Below are 20,975 nucleotides of genomic sequence, written 5' to 3'. Positions count from 1 at the left end.
CAGTGAGCTAGCGCCTCATGTTATGAGTTCCACCGAGCGGAGGTAATCGGTGTGTTTGCACTCATCTCTTACATAACACCATCCAGTCAGTATACTAACGGAGAGGAGAAAGTTCATTGCTCTCTCTCTTTCTCTGCCAGTCAGTCTTTTATCTCTGAGAACCTACTTCCTTCCCCATGGTCCATTCATTTCTCTCTTTTTTTCACTTCCTTCCTTCTTGTCCTCTTCTTTCTGTTTCCCCTGACACCTGTTGTTTTTTATTTTTACTTGGCATACATGCCTTGCCAACAGCAGCATCTAAAAATCAGGTCCTTACTTAGTAAAGAAAGTAACAATTAACATTATGCAGCATTAGATTTAATAAAATAGACATGATAAATATAGTTCTCTAGCATACTAAAAAATAGAGCAATAGTTTAATAAATCAGTACTTTAAGGTGGACTTGTAACTTTATCATACCATGTTCTTGTTCAGCACAGATCCTTTATTCGAGACTCACTCTTTTTCAGCCCTTACTGTCCATATCTACCTTGGACTTTTAAGAATATAACATGTGTAAACATTACAAGCGACCAGTCTGCAATCTTACCTACATCTACCTACATCATGTATCTGTTAAATAGAAATCACCAAATGTAAGTCCTAAGGCCTGCAAAAGAAAAAAAAAACTGCTGGAATGAATGAGAAGTCACATGCAGTTTGTTCAGATGAATTCCCTTCAGGGTGGCCATAATGACATCAAGTATAACACAGTGATTTACCTTAAATTGTGTAGTCTGGTTTTGTATGTGGCTGGGGCAAGGATGTGAGAAACTGAGGAGGACTGGTCTCTGCCAGTGCAGGGCAGCTGTGTGTTTACTGCTGAGCTCATTGCCCATTAGAGCGTATTGGCTACCATTGTTTAGATGGGTTGCTGGCACTATATATTACAGTAAGGTTCATACAGCAGGCTGTGATGGAGCTTGGTCATCTTGTAAGGTAAGATGCTTCAAGGCGCCCTGTCACACACCTCTGTGGCCCTGCCTCTTTATCTTTTTCTCTCTTGCTCTCCATTTCTGTATTTTGCTCTTTACTCAAGTTACATCATCATCAGCCTTTCTCTCTCTCTCTCTGTCTCTTCCTCCCTCTCCCGGGCTCTTGCATAACATCCAGCTTTATTTGCTCCAGCTGAGGATTCTAATCTTTCCCATGAAGCAGAGCGCGAGAGCAAACCAGGAGAGGAGAGAATAGGAGCCGGGCGAGTCGACCTTTCTAACCTGCCTGTGTGCAGTGCCTCGTTAACTCAGTCGCTCCACCCATTAATGAGATCTGGAGCAGAGCTTTGTTTACAGACACCAACAGCACAGTGTTAAAGTGTATGTGTTTGTGTGCTTGTGGCTGTAAAGATGGTTTTCATCATTTATGCCTTCAGTCTGTCATGTCAAGTTTGTCTGTGTGTGTGTGTGCGCTGGCGTGTGTGTCCCACCCCCTGCTGCAGTGTTGTAGGTGCATGGTCTCTCTTGGCAGCACTATGTTAACTGGGGGATAAGCACTGATTATCTTCACAGCCTGCATTAGCAACACACACACACACGCACACACACACACTTACACTTACATACACCTGGGGAGACCATGATGTGCACATTCCACCATTGTGGCTAAATGTTCTTATTTCATGCACTGACTTGGCTCCAACCCAAGAAGACGTAGTATTATTGTAATACATGCACACAGGCTTATGAGTGTGTGTGTGCGTGCGTGTGTGTGTGTATGTTGCAACTGCAAATACTCCATGCAGAGCGGTGTTCATTGAAGCAATCTCTCACACACATACACAAAGGCACAAAGACAGTAGGCTGGCTGGCTGGCTGGCTGGCAGCGACGTCTGTGCGAGGTGAGTGTTACATAAGGCTGATCAGCACTACTTAATCAGCTTTAGGAGACATGCTTAACAAGCTGACCAAGTGGGGTGGGGGTTAGTGGAGGAGAAAGAAGCACTGAGGAGTTGAAGGGGCACAAGACAAGGGCAAAGGCACAGGCGTGAGGCTTGATGGAAAACAGGAGAAACTGAGGGAAGGACGAGAATAGTGGGGGAAGAAGGGAAAGTGGTGACAGGCGGTGACACGGCATGTGTCTTTTGTCCCTGTTTACGACGAGATAAACACGCACACATAAACATGCTGTACTCTGCCCTCTGTGTCCCCCTCACAGCCCACTGTGACGCATGGTAGTTATTGCCAGGATCCCGTGTGAGTGCTGTGTGCATTTGTATGCCTGTGTGCATGTATATAGTTTTTTACATGTTAGAGTGTGTCTTGCTGGACATTGGCTCTGTGCAGCTGAGGTGAAAGGGGACTGTGTCACCCCACAGTAGTAAAAGACATGCTAACATGATGAATGTTGAATTTACTGAATCAGCCAGCATGTGTTGTTGCCATTCCATATTTTTCCATGAAACCATTCCATAAGTTTTGGTTTCATTTTGTTTGAAGTAAAACTTTAATCAAATTTAAAATCTCCTGAAGAAAAGCAATGTGTTGCAGACTATAATCCTCCTGCAAAAAAAATAGTTATTTTGTGTGCATCACATTCCTTTACTTGAGGTTTGACTTCACCTGTGGCCAGCATGCCAAAACCATAGGCTTTGTGTCCTCCACTACAAATTATTCCCATTTGGATGATTTATGATCATTAAAGAGATCAAGTACTTTGTCTTTACATTTGTCTCTCCTTCTCTGGGTAGATTGAGCTAAATTATAATGTTTAGTTTATTTCACATTCTCTTTACTCATGATGGCAGTTTATTGCTCTCGTGGTTCACCACTGCCAAGTAAATGTAGAGTGAAACGCTCAGTCTAAATGACTATATTTCAGCAATGATGAACATTTGCTCTGGTTGTGACAGTGACTCTGACTTTAACCTCATTTTTTTGTACATTTCCTCTGATTTCCTTTTCAGTACTCTTTCTGTTTTCTACTTCTCTCTGCCTTTGACCTTTTCCCAGTTTCCTTTCCCTCTCCTCTTAATCCTAAACACACAAACACACACACACACACACCTCTTAAAGAATGACTAGCAGATGTGGACAGAGCTTTTTCCTTCATCTAAAATTAGCTGCAATAGAAGAATAGCAGGAAAGCGCGCAGGGTTGGACGAACGGGTGGGGTGTGGGGGGTTGGGATGGGGGAATTGATGGAGGAATAGACTAGAAGTGCAGGAAGGAATAGCTTGATGGGACTTAGTGAAGTGGTGTGTATTTTTGGTTCTGTTCACACACACTGCTGACGCACAGGAACCTCTGAGGGCACAGTCTACCGGCGCCTCAGACTTTGAATGTGCATGTACTGCTATGTAATACACTGTTTGGTGTTGTTATAAGTGTGTGGGCCAGTGTGAAATAAATTAAATTAATTAAGGAGCGGCAGAGGTAATCAAAGAAGGTTATTGTTTCAGTGTACTTCGTTGCTGGACCTTTTGTTTGGCTGATATACCATTTATAACATTCTGCATAGTTTTGTGAAGTTCAATTATGTCATTAGTTAGTCATTAGTAACCGTGTTGCACTATCAACAGTCATCATCATAACGCAATGCTGCTGTGAAACTTCCCATCCCTAATTTTTTGTAATTACCCATCTATTAGCACCTTAGAAGCTGGATGCTGTACACAGCTCCAAAGCTGCTCTTCCCCCGAGCAGCAGGGAGGTGTTATGGACAACAGTGCTGGTTGGTAAGCTGCCAATGTCCCCTGTTCACTCAGCACCCAAGGGCCCGTTTAGAATACCAGCCCTCTGCTTCACCCTTAAGTTAGGTTCATCTTTCCCCTGATGATCACATAGTCTACAAGGGAGTGTGTGTGTATGTGTTGGAAGGGTGCACAATGACTTAGGTAACAGGTGACACTTTGGTGTTGTTTTTCGAATACAAGCACCATCAGTGTATCAGTGTACCTTTTTGTTTTGTAGAAAACCTGCGTAGCTTTTATGTTATAGCTGCCTTTGTTTTTCAGAAAGTACTAGGAGAGTGTGTGTGCGTTTGTACGTGTCTGCCTAACTACTCACGGTGAATACCTTGTGAATGCAAGCCATCACCAGCACAGTTATCAGCAGAAGAGCTGTGAGAAAAACATGATTCCCCAGGGGCAGTCACCTATTCTACTCTCACCTCTTGTCTGAACAACAGCACACAGTTCATAACAAGAGGCACACAAACATAAACATATAGTACATCCACAGGATTCCCATTTGAGCTTTGAGTTTTTGAAGATGAGAGAGAATATTTGTGTGTAAACGTGTGTGTGTGCCTGTTGTGTCTTCAGGATAGCAAAGGTAGTTCTAACTGAACAAGTAACTTGTAAAATAAAATGAATGCAAACTGTCTTTTGCTGCACTGGAGTAAAGCAACAATAAAATTCTCCATACATGCATAGTTAAGGGTTGTACTAGTGAACTAGTTAGGCTAAATGTAGCTGTAGGTAGGCATTTCTTGTAGTATAGAAGCATTAAAGGTGTATCAAACTTGAAACTTTATCAGGAGATATGAACTAAGGGTTAGGGTTACATTGACATGTAATCAGTATAGCTGTTTTCTCTCTTTTGTTGAGAGCCTACAGTTTTAAAACATCACCAAAATGAAAAAAAAAAAACAGCAGAAGGACAGTGTGTGTCTCCAGAAAATGGCAGAGGCCCGTGGTACCCATCATTAATTTATGTTTCCCATGTAATATAGGAGACTTGAGGCAAGGGATGTACCTGTGACTTTTCCTGATTGACAGCAGCATTTAGCCCTTGCCAAGCTATTTCATGGGTTAACAAAGTATCTGACTGGTCTTTCTGCGTATAAAGGCCATTAGTACACCATCATCAGGAACAATGTCTCAGGTCGGTATTTTGGTAGCTGTTATCAGGCTTGAGCGCAAAATGAGTGCCATACATTACTTTCTTAATATTAGAACACCTTCGTCATCATAACGCGGTCAAAGTTGTGGAACGGTCATGGTTAGATGAAACAATGAAGAAAAAATCAGTTCCACATGGGAAACAAACAACTGTCTCCTGTGTCCACATCCTGTATTTTGTCAACCCATCCATCCACCTGGGCTTCACCTCAAACGAACTTTGTTGCACTGTAAATCACCTGACTTCCTCTTTTGCTTCCATTGTAATTAATATGGCTGCTAGAGGTCGCCTAACAATAAAACATAACTATGGGTTGTAATAAACGGCTTTCATGATTATACTCTTAATAAGCTCTTGTTTGTTCACTCTCATCATAATTAGACCATTATCTGTAATTTTAAGTTATCGTGTATTGATGAAGCACAGAAAAAGTTTTTAACCAGTTCAGTGTAGATATTAGATATATTTAATAGAACATTTTCTTATTTCTACATTTAATAGCAATAAGTCCTTTGTTTAAAGAGCATAAATGTTTTTCTTGAGTTATTTTAAATAAGTTAGTAGCAAACCAGGAGTGATTTTGTCAGTAAAAATATGCCACTGCCTCAGCACCACCCAACCACAGCATTCAGAGTACAGTGTAAGGTATAGCATAAATAAACATTTCTGTCAGGAACGTTGAGATCTGGACTGTTCATACAAACAATCTAGACTATTTGTATAAATATTTAAATAATTACTGTAAGGAAAATGCACAAGAGGTTGATCCATCAAATGTTTAAAAAAAAATCATGACAGAACAATAGAAACAATGGAATCTGTTTCACTGGAGTAAGTCCTTGTTCACAATTATATATGAGTGTAATGTACCTATTAATCCCAGCCTGACAAGAGTAATTATATCACTATTCGTTCCATGAAACTGTTAATTTAGGACTTGGAGATTGAATGCAAATTCTATACCTTTTAATATGGTCTCTCTCTAACTTTTAGTTTTTATGCCAACTGGTCTGAAAGTTTTACTTCAAGGAAAGACTTGAATACACTTGTGTCAGTGAAACAAAAACACATTGTGATATTATATTTTTGCCAACATAGCACTAGGTTGATCTGATTTTAAAAGAACAAGAACAGCTCCTTCTGAACTGTTAGACATCTGGTGTAAAGATCAGGTGTCTCGCTGCTTTGTCTCTCACTTGCCATCACACATCCAAAATGTTAATCCACTGTGGAATGTGTCGGCATCAGATGCTAGACAGCAGGCCTCCGTGTACGTGTGTTCATGACTCACTTGTCTTTTACTTTGTTTCATAACATTGTTTATTTCATAACATTGCAGGAAGAGGAGGAAAACTCACAATACAGGTGCTTGCTGTCAAAGAGAGAGAAGGAGAGAGAGGCCTTGCTGAGTTTTTTGACATGCATCATGTTATTCTCTTCAAACTCTGTTTAACACATGTTGCCAGCTTGTCGCAGGACCGCTGCGTTGGTTTATGCTGGAGGCTTGTTTGCCTAGAGCAGCCCCTGCTTTTGGAGATGGTGGAAAAGTTGTCTTGTTCCCAGCCAAGGATAGTGGGCACACACTCATATACACACACTTTATGCACACGCACATACACTGTCATGTAGCTCAGAACTCTGTCTCCTGACGACTACCTGTTGCTGGCAGATTCAGCCTCCTACTCCTCTCACTCGCTTGCTCCTGCCCTGCTCTTCCCTTTCTAATACCTGGTCTATTTGAGTCCATGTTCCAGGCTTGAAAGGATTAATTGCCGTTTATGCTTTATTTTTTTGTTCTGTTCGTTTCTGGGGGTTTATTTTTAGGCCTTAAGTGTCTGGTTGCTAGGAGACAGTGTTAGAGAGAGAGAGCGGGAGAGAGACGCAGGAGAATGGAGGAGAGTTTGCGTTGTGAAGGCTGAATTACAAACACATTCACGCACTGAGTCAGCACTGACGCACACTCGCACACATAAATATACACACACACACTGGGTGTTTTAGTCAGTAGCTGTTATTGTGGACTTGTTTTTCTGGTTCTGTGTATCTTTTCAGTAGGTCTTAGCTCTGTGTGTGTCATACTCATTTATGTCCTTCATGTATGACAGATGTCATTATGTCATTTATTATTGTCCACTGCAGTATCTCCTGTCACTCGTATGTATGTATGTATGTATGTATTTATGTATATACATGTATTTATATACATATATTTATTTATATATGCACACAGTGAGGTGCAGTTGACAGCAGAGGTGACATCAGAGTGCATGCTCATTTGTTTGAAAGAGTGTGCGTCTGTGTCAGTGTTACATTCTTTTCATTTCTTTTTATCTTTGAAGCACTCTCCCCTGTTTTCTCCAGCATACTTGTATTTCCACAACCGTGACCGTAATCATCAGAAGTACTTATCAAGGTGTAGTAATTCCTGTGTTACTTCTGAGTATTGCTTGAGTTGGTTTTGATTCTTGCCAGATTTTAGTATGTATCAGAAATGACATGCATGGGTGCACACACACACACACACACACACACACACACACAAACACACACACACACACAGGAAACAGATCTGTTGTTGTGGTGCATAGCAGTTGCTAACATCCTGTCCCGCTCTAGTGGCACATTCCAGGAAACCACCTCCCAAAAGTGCCACCTGTCTCTCACAGAAACACACACCTTCTCCGCCTGATAGATATATTGTTCAGTCATGCCACATCTGATGTACTCTTGTGTGGCAAAGTAACTCTTTGACCCACTGACCTTACAAATACACAGTGACAGTCAAGCTGCATAGTGTGGGTGATCACAGACACAGACCCTCTGGCCCACAGTCAAATGATGGACAGTGTGGTCTCTCCATATGGAGATCGTTTCATCGTTTCATGAGGCAAATGTTTAATGAATTGAAAAATCAATCAGCATATTAATGGAAAATGAAAATAATCTTTAGTCGCAGCCCTGATACAATTTTAAAAATACACATAATTTAGACATGGATATAATACTGTAATATTTTTTAAATATTAATGTCTATATCGCTGTCCCTATTTGCTCCAGCACACAGATGTGCATACACAGTCACCACACTCTTTCAGGCAGCAGCGAGTGTGGGCAGTGTGTTGTTGAACCAGAGGTGAAGTGTCAACTGGCAGCTCTCTGCCAAGCTGTTGGCTGGAGAAGTACATTAACACCAGACTGTGAGGTGGGGAGACAGAGCGAAAGAGAAGAGAGGCGCCTGTGGCCTGTAACACGGTCGTGTTAGGCCTTAACAGCTTTTCCCAAAAAGTAACTTTGAAGCAAATTATTAGTCTAAAATGAGAAAATTGCCATATATTTTAGTGCAGATGCCCTGACCTATTTAATTCACTTTCGGTTCAGTTTTCAGTTTCCTAACCATGCAAAACCACTTTCTGTCTGCCACTTTCCTAACCATACAAAGCCATGTTTTAATGAAGGTGTGGTCAGCTAATTTTTTACATTTTTACTTTTCACTTTTTACATTTTTTAGTAAAGGTGAACATTTAAAGGTGTTTGCAGTCCCAGATTTAAGTTTTTTCACACATTCCCTCCACCACAATAAAAAGGTACACAGGAGGGCTACATCTAACGATCATTTACATTACCAGTTAATGTGACGATTATTTCCTCAACTACTTGGTTAATCAGTTAGTCTGTGAAATGTCAATCAGATGCTCTGATCTGATCTACCAGCTTGGGCCTTAATAAATGGACCAGGTATTAGCTGCATGTGACTGATTACAGTAGACAGGGTGTCATTTAAAAAAAACTGGCACTAAACTAATGAGTCCCAGGCCGTGAGGTAGCTGTTTATACAGATTTTAAATTTGGGAGTAGAAAAAGCAGTGGTATCATATCAGCACTCATTGTTGGCAGACATGGGGAATTTCAAGCATAGTTTGAGCACGTATTTGGCATGCTGAAACTACACAGTGTATAAAATCTCACTATTGTTTAATACAGAAAAGACTGCATTAACAATTGAACCAGATGTGAGGCTGTCTTTGGGGTGTACTGGGATCTGGATCTGCCATTGTAGTCTCTGCTAATAAAAGATTCAGCTTCATTCCAACATCTTAAAATTATATCATTAGGTGTGATTTTTATCTTGGTCCTCTGCACCTCGGCTTGTGTGAGTGCAGCATGTAGAAGCAGTTTGTGTGTGTATCTCAGTGTGTGTATTTCTAAGGAGAAGGGTTAATGTCCTGGGAGCAGTGCGTCACTTTGGTGAGAGTAAATATACCTAACAGCGCCCTGAGAGCAACAGGACTCTTCTCTCACTGACACAATATTATTCTGCTGTTCTTAACACACTCTGGGGAACACACACACACACACACACACACACTCCCACCAGGTGTGTTTGAGTGTGATTACACAGAGAGAGGTTCAGTTCTCCAGCCCACCAAAGCACATCAGGTGCAAGGCCTCAGGGCTTTATGTGTGTGTTGCATGGACAGAGCTCAGTATTTTAGTTCGTAGGGTGCTCGTTCTACATGCATTTGTGGCTGCTGGTGACTTTTGCTCTTTTAGTCTTCCAGTTCCCATGTGAAAAAGCTGCATAGGTGTGTGTGTGTGTGTGTTTGTGCCTTTTCTTGGAGCTCCCATGTGAAGAACTGCTTGTTGTGTACATGTTGCTAGTTACATGGGCTGTATAGTGTGTTACAGTATCCCTCGTGGTGAAGTACTAGACTGCTGGGTCGTCAAAGCCTAAAATCAAGCTCCCATCAACAGGCTCAGCCTCTTTGGAAACCAGTCGACCCCTCTTAGGTGATCAAATATTCATTAAGGTAGTTTTATCAAGTGACTAACTTGTCTTTTCTCTTTTTGTTCTCATTCTTAATAAATAGACCATACATGTTTTACACATTTTAGTCCCTTGGCTGCAAATCAGGTATTTTACATTACATTTGGCACCACATTCAGGCATACAGTATGTTTTAGATTTATTTTCCACCCTTCAGGTATTTCACTGCTGTTTTAAATTAACTTAAAACTTCCTTCTTGTGTTAAAGTTGTTACATTTCGCCAGAAGCAGGAATCACATTCTTTGCTTGTAACTGCATTAGCACACTATGCTAAATTAACTAACTTTAGCAAGTTGGAAAACCGTGCAAGTTTATTTTCTATTTGTTATTTTTTTATAATGTATTGAAATGAATGGAAACCTGTGATTATCTTGAATCTGACTGGTTGAGAGTAAGCAATAATATAAAGTAATTTGTAGTTTATTGCAAAACCACTCATACAGCCCTAGAGGATAATGTTGGAGATACAAATTTCTTTTACAATAAAGTGCTTAGCTAGTTTGTAAACCATGTGTAAGCTTAGAGTTTCTGCTTTCAGAGTCAACTCTGAAACATGCGGTCTTCCACACACTTGAAAGCCTTGCTTTAACTAATGGATATTTGTACTGTGCTGTGGCTTAACAAGTTGTCTACTGTCTGGCAGTCGAGCTTGTGGACTAGATGTAGAGGGCTGCAGCAGAGGAGCTTGTTCTGGAAGAGAAGATCCCAGTGGACGCTCGTGCCTTTTTTTTTTTTCCTTTATTGCTCCTCCCCTACAATTTCCTGGAAAAGACGTCTGTCTGTTCACTGGAAGACAAGCTATACAGCACTGAACCGAGGGATGAAGTCGTTCATCTTACATCATGTCCTTCTCATTCTCTGTCCCACGTGTGCCCTCATCGCCTCCTCCTCTTCCTCCTTCATCACTTCTGTACTTTCCCTCTTCTCCCCATCCATGTTGTGTATTCTCGCTCGCTCTCCTCTCTCTTGCTTTCCCACTGTTGAACAATAACCCCTGTGTGTGTGTGTGTGTGTGTGTGTGTGTGTGTGTGTGTGTGTGTGTGTGTGTGTGTGTGTGTGTGTGTGTGTGTGTGTGTGTGTGTGTGTGTGTGGGGTGCTATTTTTGGGCCTTCCAAGGCCACAAAGCACTCTCTTCTCTCCTGCTCTTTCTCTGCTTCTCTCTTCTGCAGCTATACGGCAATGAGTAGGAGCCTATAGAAAATGTAGACTGTGGTGACCTCTAAGAATAGTTGAGCAGCCTGTGAGGCTTACATGTTTTTTTTGTGTGATGTGTGTTTAACCGCTCCTGGCACATAGGTGAGGCCGGGGTCATTATGGACCTCCAACTAGAACCATTCTTCCAAGGGAAATTTGTCTCCATCTGTATTATTCACAACAACCCAACATTTCTCTGGAAGATTGTTTCCAAACCAGTAAAAAAAAAAAACGCATAGAAGTCAAAAACCTGCCTACTTATTCATCATCACCTAACTCAAGTTTTTCAGAATGATAAGTGAGACGGTGTGATGTTGAAATGGAAACTAGGACCAACAGTCATCGGTTGTTGTTCTAATCTGCATCTCCCCTAGACATTTTCACTGGTGGCAGCTTTAAGCATCTGATTCTATTTCTTACCCTTGCATTTCCAGTTTTTAGTCACCTAGTTCAGAGCACAAATTCATAATGTCAGACCAAAGACTGATTCTTGTAGTTGGAGCTGAAAAGATCAGTGGACAGAGAATTCATCAGCAAGCGGTTTAAAGATTATGTCATTTTTCATAAACAAATTCCTCTCTTACAGCCTGTCAGATGTCAGTATTCACTAGTTTTCTTAATCTGTTTGGGTTTTGGGCCATTGTGCAGACAAAACAAGAAACCTGAAGACGTCATCTTCAGTTTTGGGGAAATTGTCATAGATATTTGTCACTGTTTTCTGATGTATTATAGACCAGACAATTGACTGAGAAAATAATGGTCAGATTAATTGATAATGAAAATCACAACAAGTATTAGACATTTCGCTGATAGTGGCATTTATACATTGCAGCTTATAATAATATACCTAACATTTTGAATAAATACCATTTTGAGTTGAAAGTTCTCTACCAAATTATCAGTTTTTCTCATCAATGTTTTTCTCATAGCCCCAACTTTGTGTTGTTTTTTTCTGTCACTCTCTTGTGTGTCTGTCTTTCTCTCTCTCTCTGTCTCACTCTCTAGTCTTCCTCTAGTATTGGCCTAATGAATTTTTAATGGACTTGGTGGGAAGAGTCCAGACACTTTGGGATTCAGGCGTATGGGCTCTTATTACCCCCCCCCTGCAGAGCCCACCCTCCTCTTTTTCTCCCTCCTTTCACTCTTACTTTCTCTGTCTCACCCTCCAAGCCTTTTATTATCCCTCCATCCCTCCCCTCCACCTCCTGGTCTTGTGTTTCTGTCTTCTCTGCTCCCTCTGCTCGTCGCTTCGGGCAGTTTCACTCATCCAAGCAGCTGTGACAAAGGAAAGGCTGTGTATACTTGTGTATGAATGTGCTATAGGCAAATACTGACTGTCTCTCAATATTTAGTGCTTTTACAGAGTCTCAGAGACGACAGTGACCTCACCGCCCCTCAACATTCACCCACCCACACACACACTTGCACTCGTCGTTTCCCACATCCATGTTAAAGCTGAGTTGGGTTAAACTAGTGCGGTGCCAGCCAGCTGCCGCTAATGGCTGTTCAGAGGCCCTGGCCCTGTGTAAAAACCCTGAGTTTGCAACTCGGCTGTGAGTTTGGCACAGGCCTGTCAGTTGATTTGCTGCTGAGTAGGACTCGCAGCTCTGGGAATCTCTCCTCCTCATCTCTTTTCTCACTCTACTACTTTGTCTGACTGGCCGTCTGTCTCTGCCTCCTTCCCATCAGCTCACGCTCTCCTTGACATCTCAGCCCCAGGTTGACGATCCAGTCAGCAATTTCTTTGAGGCTGTGCAGTTGAAACTAAAGATTTTCATCGTCTGCGAACACACTGACAATTTTCTTAATTATCTGATTAAACATTTTGTATGTAAAATATCAGAAAAACAGTGGAAAAAATGCCTGTAATAATTCTCCGGAGCCCAAAATGGCATCTTCAGACTCAGGTTTTATCCAACAATACGTCCATAGCACTGCTGGTGGTCAAAAACTCTAAAGGGTACCTTAAACTGTCATGTAAAAAAAAAAAAAAGCAGCAAATCATCACATTTAAAGAGGTGGAACTGGAGAACGTTTGGCATTTTTGCTTGTTAAAAATGACAGTTGAATAATTTACCAGTTGCTTCAACTCTAAAATGTTTTTGCAAGTAGTGTTGTCAGCAGGGCTTTTGACAGAACACAAGACCGACAAGACAAGAATTAAGGATGATAGAAACTGAAACGACAGATCGAATGAATTATGAACTTTAAGAAATAGGACAAGAACTCATGAAACTGTGCCAAAATGCAGCATGCATCCACAGGCAATCTGAGGGCAATATTATCTTTTGGAGTTTGCTGAGAAGTTGCTCTGTAACCAGCCTTCACACTGTGTCCAGCTCTTCACAGCGTAGTGCCACTTTTCTGTGTCTTCTCAAGCTTTTTGTCATTTTGTCTTTCTTACCTTTCTCTTTCACTATTTTCTCACTCAGTTGCTTTCATCACCACGGACTTCCTCCCCACCCCCTCTTGTGAGCCGCTTACATAGCTGGTATAGCAGCAGTGTTAGAAGTCTGCTAGGGGCTTGCCACCAAGATCACACAGAGGAAAAGAGGCATCCGCACTCCTAGAGAGGAGGGGGGGTGGAGAGGAGAAGGGCAGAAGGGGAGTGGGAAGGAGAGGGGATGGAGGGAAGAAGGAGGAGGTGGGGTAAGCAATCTGACCTGGATGACAACAGACTACCAGACGAGCTATGATCTCATCGCTCCCTTAATCCCCCCTCCTCCTCCTCCTCCTTCCTTCCCTCCATCCATCCACCCCCTCGCTCCTCTCCCACTCTTGCCATTGTCTCTTTCTCTCTCTTCCCACTCTTGTTTCCCCAAACTCCCTCCCCCGTCTCTTTTTCTCCTACTTTCTTTTCTCTGTTCTCCGCATGTCCTAGTCCTCACCCCATCTCGTCTTGCCTTCTTCTCTTTCACTCCACCCCCATCCCTCGCGCACTCCCTCCCTCCCTTCGTCCTCCTCCTCTTCGTCCCCTTTGCATCACTTTCTACCACCTGCCCCTCACTTGTCCCAACTCACAACACAAGCACACAGTTCTTGACGCACTTGCACTCTCTCTAGTGTCCCAGGGCAGAGATTAGGCGCACCCCTATCGCCAACCCTCCACACCAGTCTCTACATTATTGATGCAGAGTCTGTGTGTGTGTGAGAGAGAGAGTGTGTGAGGCCTGCGCATGCATGGTGTAATGGCTATCTGGTGTCTCCCTGGGGAGGGAGGGGGGTGAGGGAGGAAAGGAGCCAAAGAGAGGGAGAGCTGAGGTCAGAGAGGTTAAGTGTGGTGGTGGTGGGGGGGGGGTCGTGCTGTGCAGGCCCTTCCCCGCTCTTTCTGTCTCTCTCTTGTCTTTATCCTGACACACATCACATCTTCACACAGTTTTTACACTCACACACAGATTCCAAAAAATTCCCCGCTGAAATTCTCCTATCGGGTGCGCGTATCAGAGTGTGTGTGTGTGTGTGTGTGTGTGATAGCTGATCCAGTGTGAGTCAGGACAGCTCAGCCTGCGTTGGACTCTGGGTGGAGAGAAGGACAAAGACACCTGTTCTTGCTCTCAGCATTCCTCTAAACATAATCCCTACCATCTCTCTCTCTCTCTCTCTCTCTCTCTCTCTCTCTCTCTCTCTCTCTCTCTCTCTCTCTCTCTCTCTCACACACACACACACACACACACAGTAACAAAAGTTGCTGTTGTATTGTACTCAAACTATGCCATGTGGTCCCTTTGATGTAAAGGTTTTGACAGGTAAACTGATGAGTTATACTAAGTACCCAAGACCATGACATATATATATACAATACAGATGACATGCACACACCTGTGCACTGTACTCGTACCTCTGTTTATCTGCATAGTCGCTTTGATATACAGTGTTGCTGATGACAGTGAATCATGCGTCAGGTAGACAATGTCCTTTTGCCATTATTCACACACACTGCACGGCTGCTGGTCTTCCAAGTATTTACAAGGGATCAGTTTCACACAGTGATCTGAAATATGATGTGTGTGTGTGTGTGTGTGTGTGTGTGTGTGTGTGTGTGTATAATGACCTTGTGGGCCATGCCAAAGTCAAAAAGATCATTATGGATGCATCTTTACAGACATACACATTCACACAGAGTGAGTGACTGCACAAATAATGGCAATATAAAAGTTTAAAAGCTGTGGTGTTTTTTTTTTTTTTTAATACCTACCTTGGATGAGCTTTGCTTGCTCATTTACATGCAGACAGTTACACAGCCGGTACAAACTCCCAGTACGAAACAGTCGACCACTGAGCAGCGTCCGTGGAGCAGTTGCCAACTCGGCAGCAGCACCGCAGGGTCAATGGTTAAGATGCGGTCAGCACTGTTGATTTATTCATCTCAGATTGGGGATTTGGCCAGCTACCTCTTGACTTGACACACATCTCTTGATTTGACACAGTCACCATCAGTACTGTCCTCTGCAGTAGGACTGTGTGTGTGTGTGTGTGTGTGTGTGTGTGTGTGTGTGTGTGTGTGTGTGTGTGTGTGTGTGTGTGTGTGTGTGTGTGATTTATGTGTTATTGTTGGAGGAGTATGCTCAGCCAGGCCAGTATGTTTATGATGGCCCCTCGGTGTGTTCCTCTGTGATTGTAGTTCACTAAGGGTTTGATCATCCCGCGAGTGTTTGTTTGACTGTTTGAAAGAGAAAAAGGAGGTGGAGGGTGGGAAGAGAAAAAGGAAATAAAATGACAGTGAGTGTTGTTTCATTTGCATGCTAACTTCTGCCTACATATGCAGATCTGGAAAGTCTGAGAAATTATACAACACAGACGACACAGTTTATGCAGTTTTCACACCCGTGGTCATTTCACACATCGTGATGTTTGTTACAAGGAACAATAATCTGTAGTTTCAACAAAGTGGCTAAGCTGCCTGCACAGCCTGTTTGTTGACTGTCGTTAGCCACCTACTAACTGCTGATAAAATCCTGTCTGGATTTTGGAGATGGAAAATGTGTAGGCATCTTGTACATTCTTTGACTGATATTCAGAGATCTTTATTTTGAATCGCAAAATGTCTCCTGAGTAGGTGGGACAAATGAATGATTCATTGACCATGCCTCGCAAATACATCACTGTGGAGGAAAACCATCAAGAAATGATGCTGAGAAATAACTAGTAGCCTACGTTTAATGAGTAAGAAGACAAATAGGAAGATAACTTTCCTTTCAGCCTATTTTTAACTTAAAAAACTGGAAACCCAAATGTGACTGCCCCCGATCTGACTCTTACATAGCACAAGAGACAAAAATTGGTAAAGAAGTTAACTCATGTTGATGAATGGCTTTGGTAGGAACACTTATGTACAGATCCAAAGATACAGTATCTGGCAGATGTGCTATCAACATTATTTAGTGTTATGAAACAGTGACTAAATGGCTAGAGCCAGCTAGCGCAGCAGAGATTATCAGGGCTATCTATCTCTGCCTCAGGCCGTCGTCCAGCAAATCCATTGACAGGCCTGCACATTGATAATCTGATGATTTGGGCCTGTTTGTTTCCCAATCTCCAGCCCAGCCCATCTCATTTCCTCTGTTGCCACTTGCATGCTGTGCAGTTAAACACATTGCAGACACTGGCCTCATTCTACCCTTATAAGTCTGTCTGTGTCCTCTCAAAGAAGAATCTAATATTAAAATCAACGAAGTAAGCAGAAAAATAGAAACCCCTGCCCCCTGTAGAACAATAGCCCTTTTCTGAAGTTGACAGTGTCACAGGGGTACTCATTTAATTGTGCTTTTTGAAGGTGTAGTTTACATTGTTTGTTAATGAGGGTTTGTAATATTCATCCCCCATATGTGTCAATCCAGATGGACTAATAGGAGTCCTGTGTAACACCACTACAACATGCACCATTCGCAACAAAAGCTCTAAGGTATCATTTATTGAAGGGTTATTGTATTTCATTGCACAGCATCAGACAGGTAATACCACTTGCCTGGATATTCAGTATAATGTGACGCTTTACATTATTTTCACCAAACATTATAAACTAGCATCAGCAGAACTGACAGGCATTAAGTGTCCTGTACAACAACACTTTAGCAGGGTGGATGTCATTTTCTTTGGTGACTCAACTTCCCCACTTATGCGTTCATTAGTGCTATGAAGATGATTGTGGGTAAACTCAAATCCAATCCAGGCTATATCTGGCTGAATATTACACTGTAATACTCTATTTTGCTCAGTCGTGTCAAATTTTCTTGACCACCCAGGCAACAGAATGTTAGTGGGAGACTTGCACAAACATTTTCAAACACGCACACTGGCACATAAACGCTTTTAAACTTGTACATTTGGGCGCACACATGCTCATACAAACAGTCATATACCCACGCCCACAGTCTCATTCTGCGCCTCTTACTCTGCGTTTCCTTCAAGCAGCGGGTGGAGAGAGATGGAGGGATAGACAGGAGAGATGACTGGCCATGTTGTTTTCCTCCGGTCATAGGAAAGAGTGACTGCATAAGAGGAAAAAGGTGGAGGAGAGGTGGAAACGTTTTTCATGTGCCGAACTGTTCCACGAAGCCCACTAACACTATAACTTTTAGAGTCATAGTTTCAGTGTGTGTGTGTTTCCTGAGAATAGCTACGGTGGTGAGGTGGTGACCTAATGACTGTAGAGGAGTGTGGTTTGTATGTAGTACCCTTTCACTTAAACAAAGAAAAAACACAATTTTCTCTGAAATTTGTGATGTAAGTTATTTTACCTCATGTTTTAATGATGGATATTATTTTTAAATAATACAACAAATGAGAATAGCATGGAAAGAAATGTTGGAACCTTTAACTATATACTTTGTATTACTCTAACTGAGCAAGCTGCTCTAGTTCTCTCAGGTTTGATGGTGCCTTCTCCCACCTGTGAGTTTCAGCTCCTTCCATGTTCAATTAAGATTAATATCAGGACTCATAGCAGTCCACCTCTGAATAGTCCGATGTTTTCTTCTCATCCACTCTTGGGTTCTTTTAGATGTTTGTTTTGTGTTATTATCCTGTTGAAGGAGCCATGACCTGCAGCTGAGGCAGAGCTCTCTGACACTGGGCAGTATGTTTCGCTGCAGAACGCCTTGATAACTGTCTGATTTCATTGTGCCCTGCGCACATTCAAGGCACCCTGTCCCAGACGTAGCAAAGTAACACCATAACATAACTGAGCCTCCTCCATGTTTCACAGTGGGGATGGTGTTCTTTTCTATGACAGCTTCACTTTTTTTCCTCCTGTGAACACAGAGCTGATGTGACTTACCAAAAAACTCTAATTTTGTTTCATTTGTCCAAAGGACATTCTCCCAGAAGCAGGGACTTGTTAGTGTGCATTTTAGCAAACTCCATTTGGGCTTTTTTATGGTTCTTTTTCAAAAGTGGGGCCTTCCTTCTTCCTTGGAGACCACTTTGATTCAGAAAGCAATGTATGGTGCGACTGAACATCCTTGATCTTGGAGGTCACCACCATTTTCCACCATTCGAACTATCCTTCTTTTCAGTCAGATATCGGTTTTCTTCTCCTAGTGCACTCAGTGATACCAAGCAAACACAATGAGGACTTTTTTTGAGCATTTTTCTCCATTTAAATAGCCTGAATGACTGATTGCACGGCTGGAAACACCTATGATACTAATTGAAGACAGTAGTCTGCTTGAAAAATTACTACAGTCCACTTATGATCACCAGTTCTAAAGTATCAATAATTTTGTCCAGGCCATTTTAGAAGATCTTTGTAGAATAAATGAGTTTAGAGAGAGTTCGCGTCTTTGTTTTATTCTGTGGCAAACTGAAGTCATGCATGTATGCATGACAGAAGAGCTTTTAATTTCAACACTTTTTAGGAAGAGTGAGTTCAGTGAGTTGTAAGGGCACCAACACTTTTTGACCACCTAGAGGGTCTTGTAAGATGAAGACAATTAAAGTTATAGTGGCATTCTTGCAGCCAGGGCATGTTACAGTGCCCCTCAGCCCAATGTTTGTGAGATATATTACTTTATTCACTCTCCGTCTTTGCTTTTTCCTGCCTTTCCTCTTGTTCTCCACTGAGTCAAACTCCTCAATAAGGCAGAAATTGCTTGTGAATTACCCACAAAATTGTTCAAAGACTGACTGGAGAATGAAAGAAAATGCAGGAAAGACTCGGGGGTGGCAGTGAAATGTGCAATGTGAAATATGACAGAGGACACTCCATTCTGTGCTCGACTAAGCTGCACTGTTGTATGTGATCTATACTTGGGCAGACACCTATAATCCTCTTTTCTCTTATAGAACAGAATCCTCACCTGAAACAGCTACAACTGCTGACTCGTAATCGTATCTTCTGCTTTTCTTTTGCCTTCCTTTTAAAGTAGTTTTCTATAGTTATCATTTCTCCACAGAGACAAAAGTGACTCACCTTGGTTCTCATGTCCCTCAGAAAGAAGGGCTTTCAAATGAATAAATATGACTTGTGTTCACCACATCACCATTCACTGTTCCTGGTATTTTCCCCACACTAACCCTCCACTCTCCTTATTTTTCTGTTTCAGGGTTCGCCTTCCCAGAATGGGCTTACAAACCTGAGTCAAGCCCTGGGTCCAGGCAGATCCAGCTATGGCACTTCATCCTGGAGCTGCTCAGAAAAGAAGAGTATCATGACGTTATTGCCTGGCAGGGCGACTATGGCGAGTTTGTTATCAAAGACCCAGATGAGGTGGCCCGACTGTGGGGGGCCAGGAAGTGTAAACCCCAGATGAACTACGATAAACTGAGCAGGGCACTGAGGTATGATTACAGAGAAACTTGCTGAATACCCTTGTTTCTTCTGTTTTGTATGTGGGAGTATGTAGTCATTCATAGTTATTTGCTCCTATTCTTGACCTTTAACTTCTCTTTCTGTGGGGGACCAGCAAATACACCAGATGAGCTGTTTTGCAGAAAGCCTATTTTTTTTACACACTACAGTGATGATGATTATGATAAGGTTGTGTGAACCTTACATGGCTGCATATTCTCAAACATTTACTGTATGCTAAATGTAAAGAGCCCACATGCTCCAGTTGAATCGCTAGTTGACTTAGTTGACTTGCAATCAAATCACACAAAACACCACTGACTATTTAGAAGAGGCACAAATATAGATCCACATTGCTTGGATTGTTATTAAAAAGGAAGAAGAAAATTAACTTTGATATAAACAATGTACTACGTTCATTCAAAATCACTGACTGGTTAAGGGCCAGAGTAAGAGTGATTCAAAGACATTTATGAATCGGCTTCTTTAGGGGTTAGGAAAATAAGTTGAGTTCCTTCAATAATCTGCCAGAGCCGATCGCCCTTACATTTTAACATGGACCCATGGCTGTAGTGTCACTTGTCGCTTGTGCAGGGGCCTCAAGCAGGGGCGTGGTCAGGGGACATGGAATGTCACTGTTTTTGGAGGGGAATGAGCCTGAGATGGTGTAGTTTGAGAAGCAGTACCAAATACATATATTTGGGCTCTGCATCTACGTACATCACTGTCTCTGGTTTTCAACTCATGAACAGGGGCTGAAATTGCTCCTTTTTCCAGATAATTCAAAAAGAACTAGCAGGAAAGGAGAACTGCTGACCTCGACTAGGGATATTGTCGGTGTTTGCAGGAATATCTGAGGAACCCCTAAGCCTGGTTGTGAATGAGGCAGACTTAAAAGACTTGGATTTTTAAAAATAATTTTTTGGGGCATTTTATGTTTTTATTTGAGGGTTGAGAGTGTAGACACCAGAGGTAGTGAGGGAAGAGAGAGGTGGGGAACAACAAGCAGCAAAGGTCCCAGCCAGATGCGATCCAGGGATTCTCAGTCGGCGCCTAGGCCACCAGGTTGCCCTGGCTTTGATATCTCTTTGGTGGAGGTCACTGAAGTTGTGAAGAGGCTCTGTAGGGGCATTACCCGAGAGGTGATTGAGATTAGACTGGACTGGTACAGCGACAGCAGTATTTTTACCGGGGTGTTGTAGTGAAGAGGAAACTGAGCCTGAAGTCAATTTACCCATCTATCTATGTTCCAACCCTCACCTGATTTCTAGAATACTTTACCTTGA

General features: G+C 42.3%; 1 protein-coding gene across 2 annotated transcripts in view; it reads left to right on the top strand.

The window, feature by feature from the left end:
• Nucleotides 1-20,975, top strand: part of erfl3 (Ets2 repressor factor like 3) — a 61,383-nt gene that overhangs the window by 11,883 nt on the left and 28,525 nt on the right. The window contains exons 2-3 of one of the 2 annotated variants that reach the window (XM_041044184.1): nt 6,450-6,456; nt 19,445-19,679. In XM_041044184.1, coding sequence (XP_040900118.1) covers nt 19,648-19,679 — 32 coding nt within the window. In that variant the 5' untranslated portion in view covers nt 6,450-6,456; nt 19,445-19,647. The remainder of the gene's footprint in view (nt 1-6,449; nt 6,457-19,444; nt 19,680-20,975) is intronic. The other variant, XM_041044183.1, reaches the window with a different exon arrangement.

The sequence above is a fragment of the Toxotes jaculatrix genome, chromosome 8, assembly GCF_017976425.1.
Source record: "Toxotes jaculatrix isolate fToxJac2 chromosome 8, fToxJac2.pri, whole genome shotgun sequence".
NCBI classification, from domain to species: Eukaryota; Metazoa; Chordata; class Actinopteri; family Toxotidae; genus Toxotes; species Toxotes jaculatrix.
This window is presented reverse-complemented; position numbering and strand designations above follow the sequence as displayed.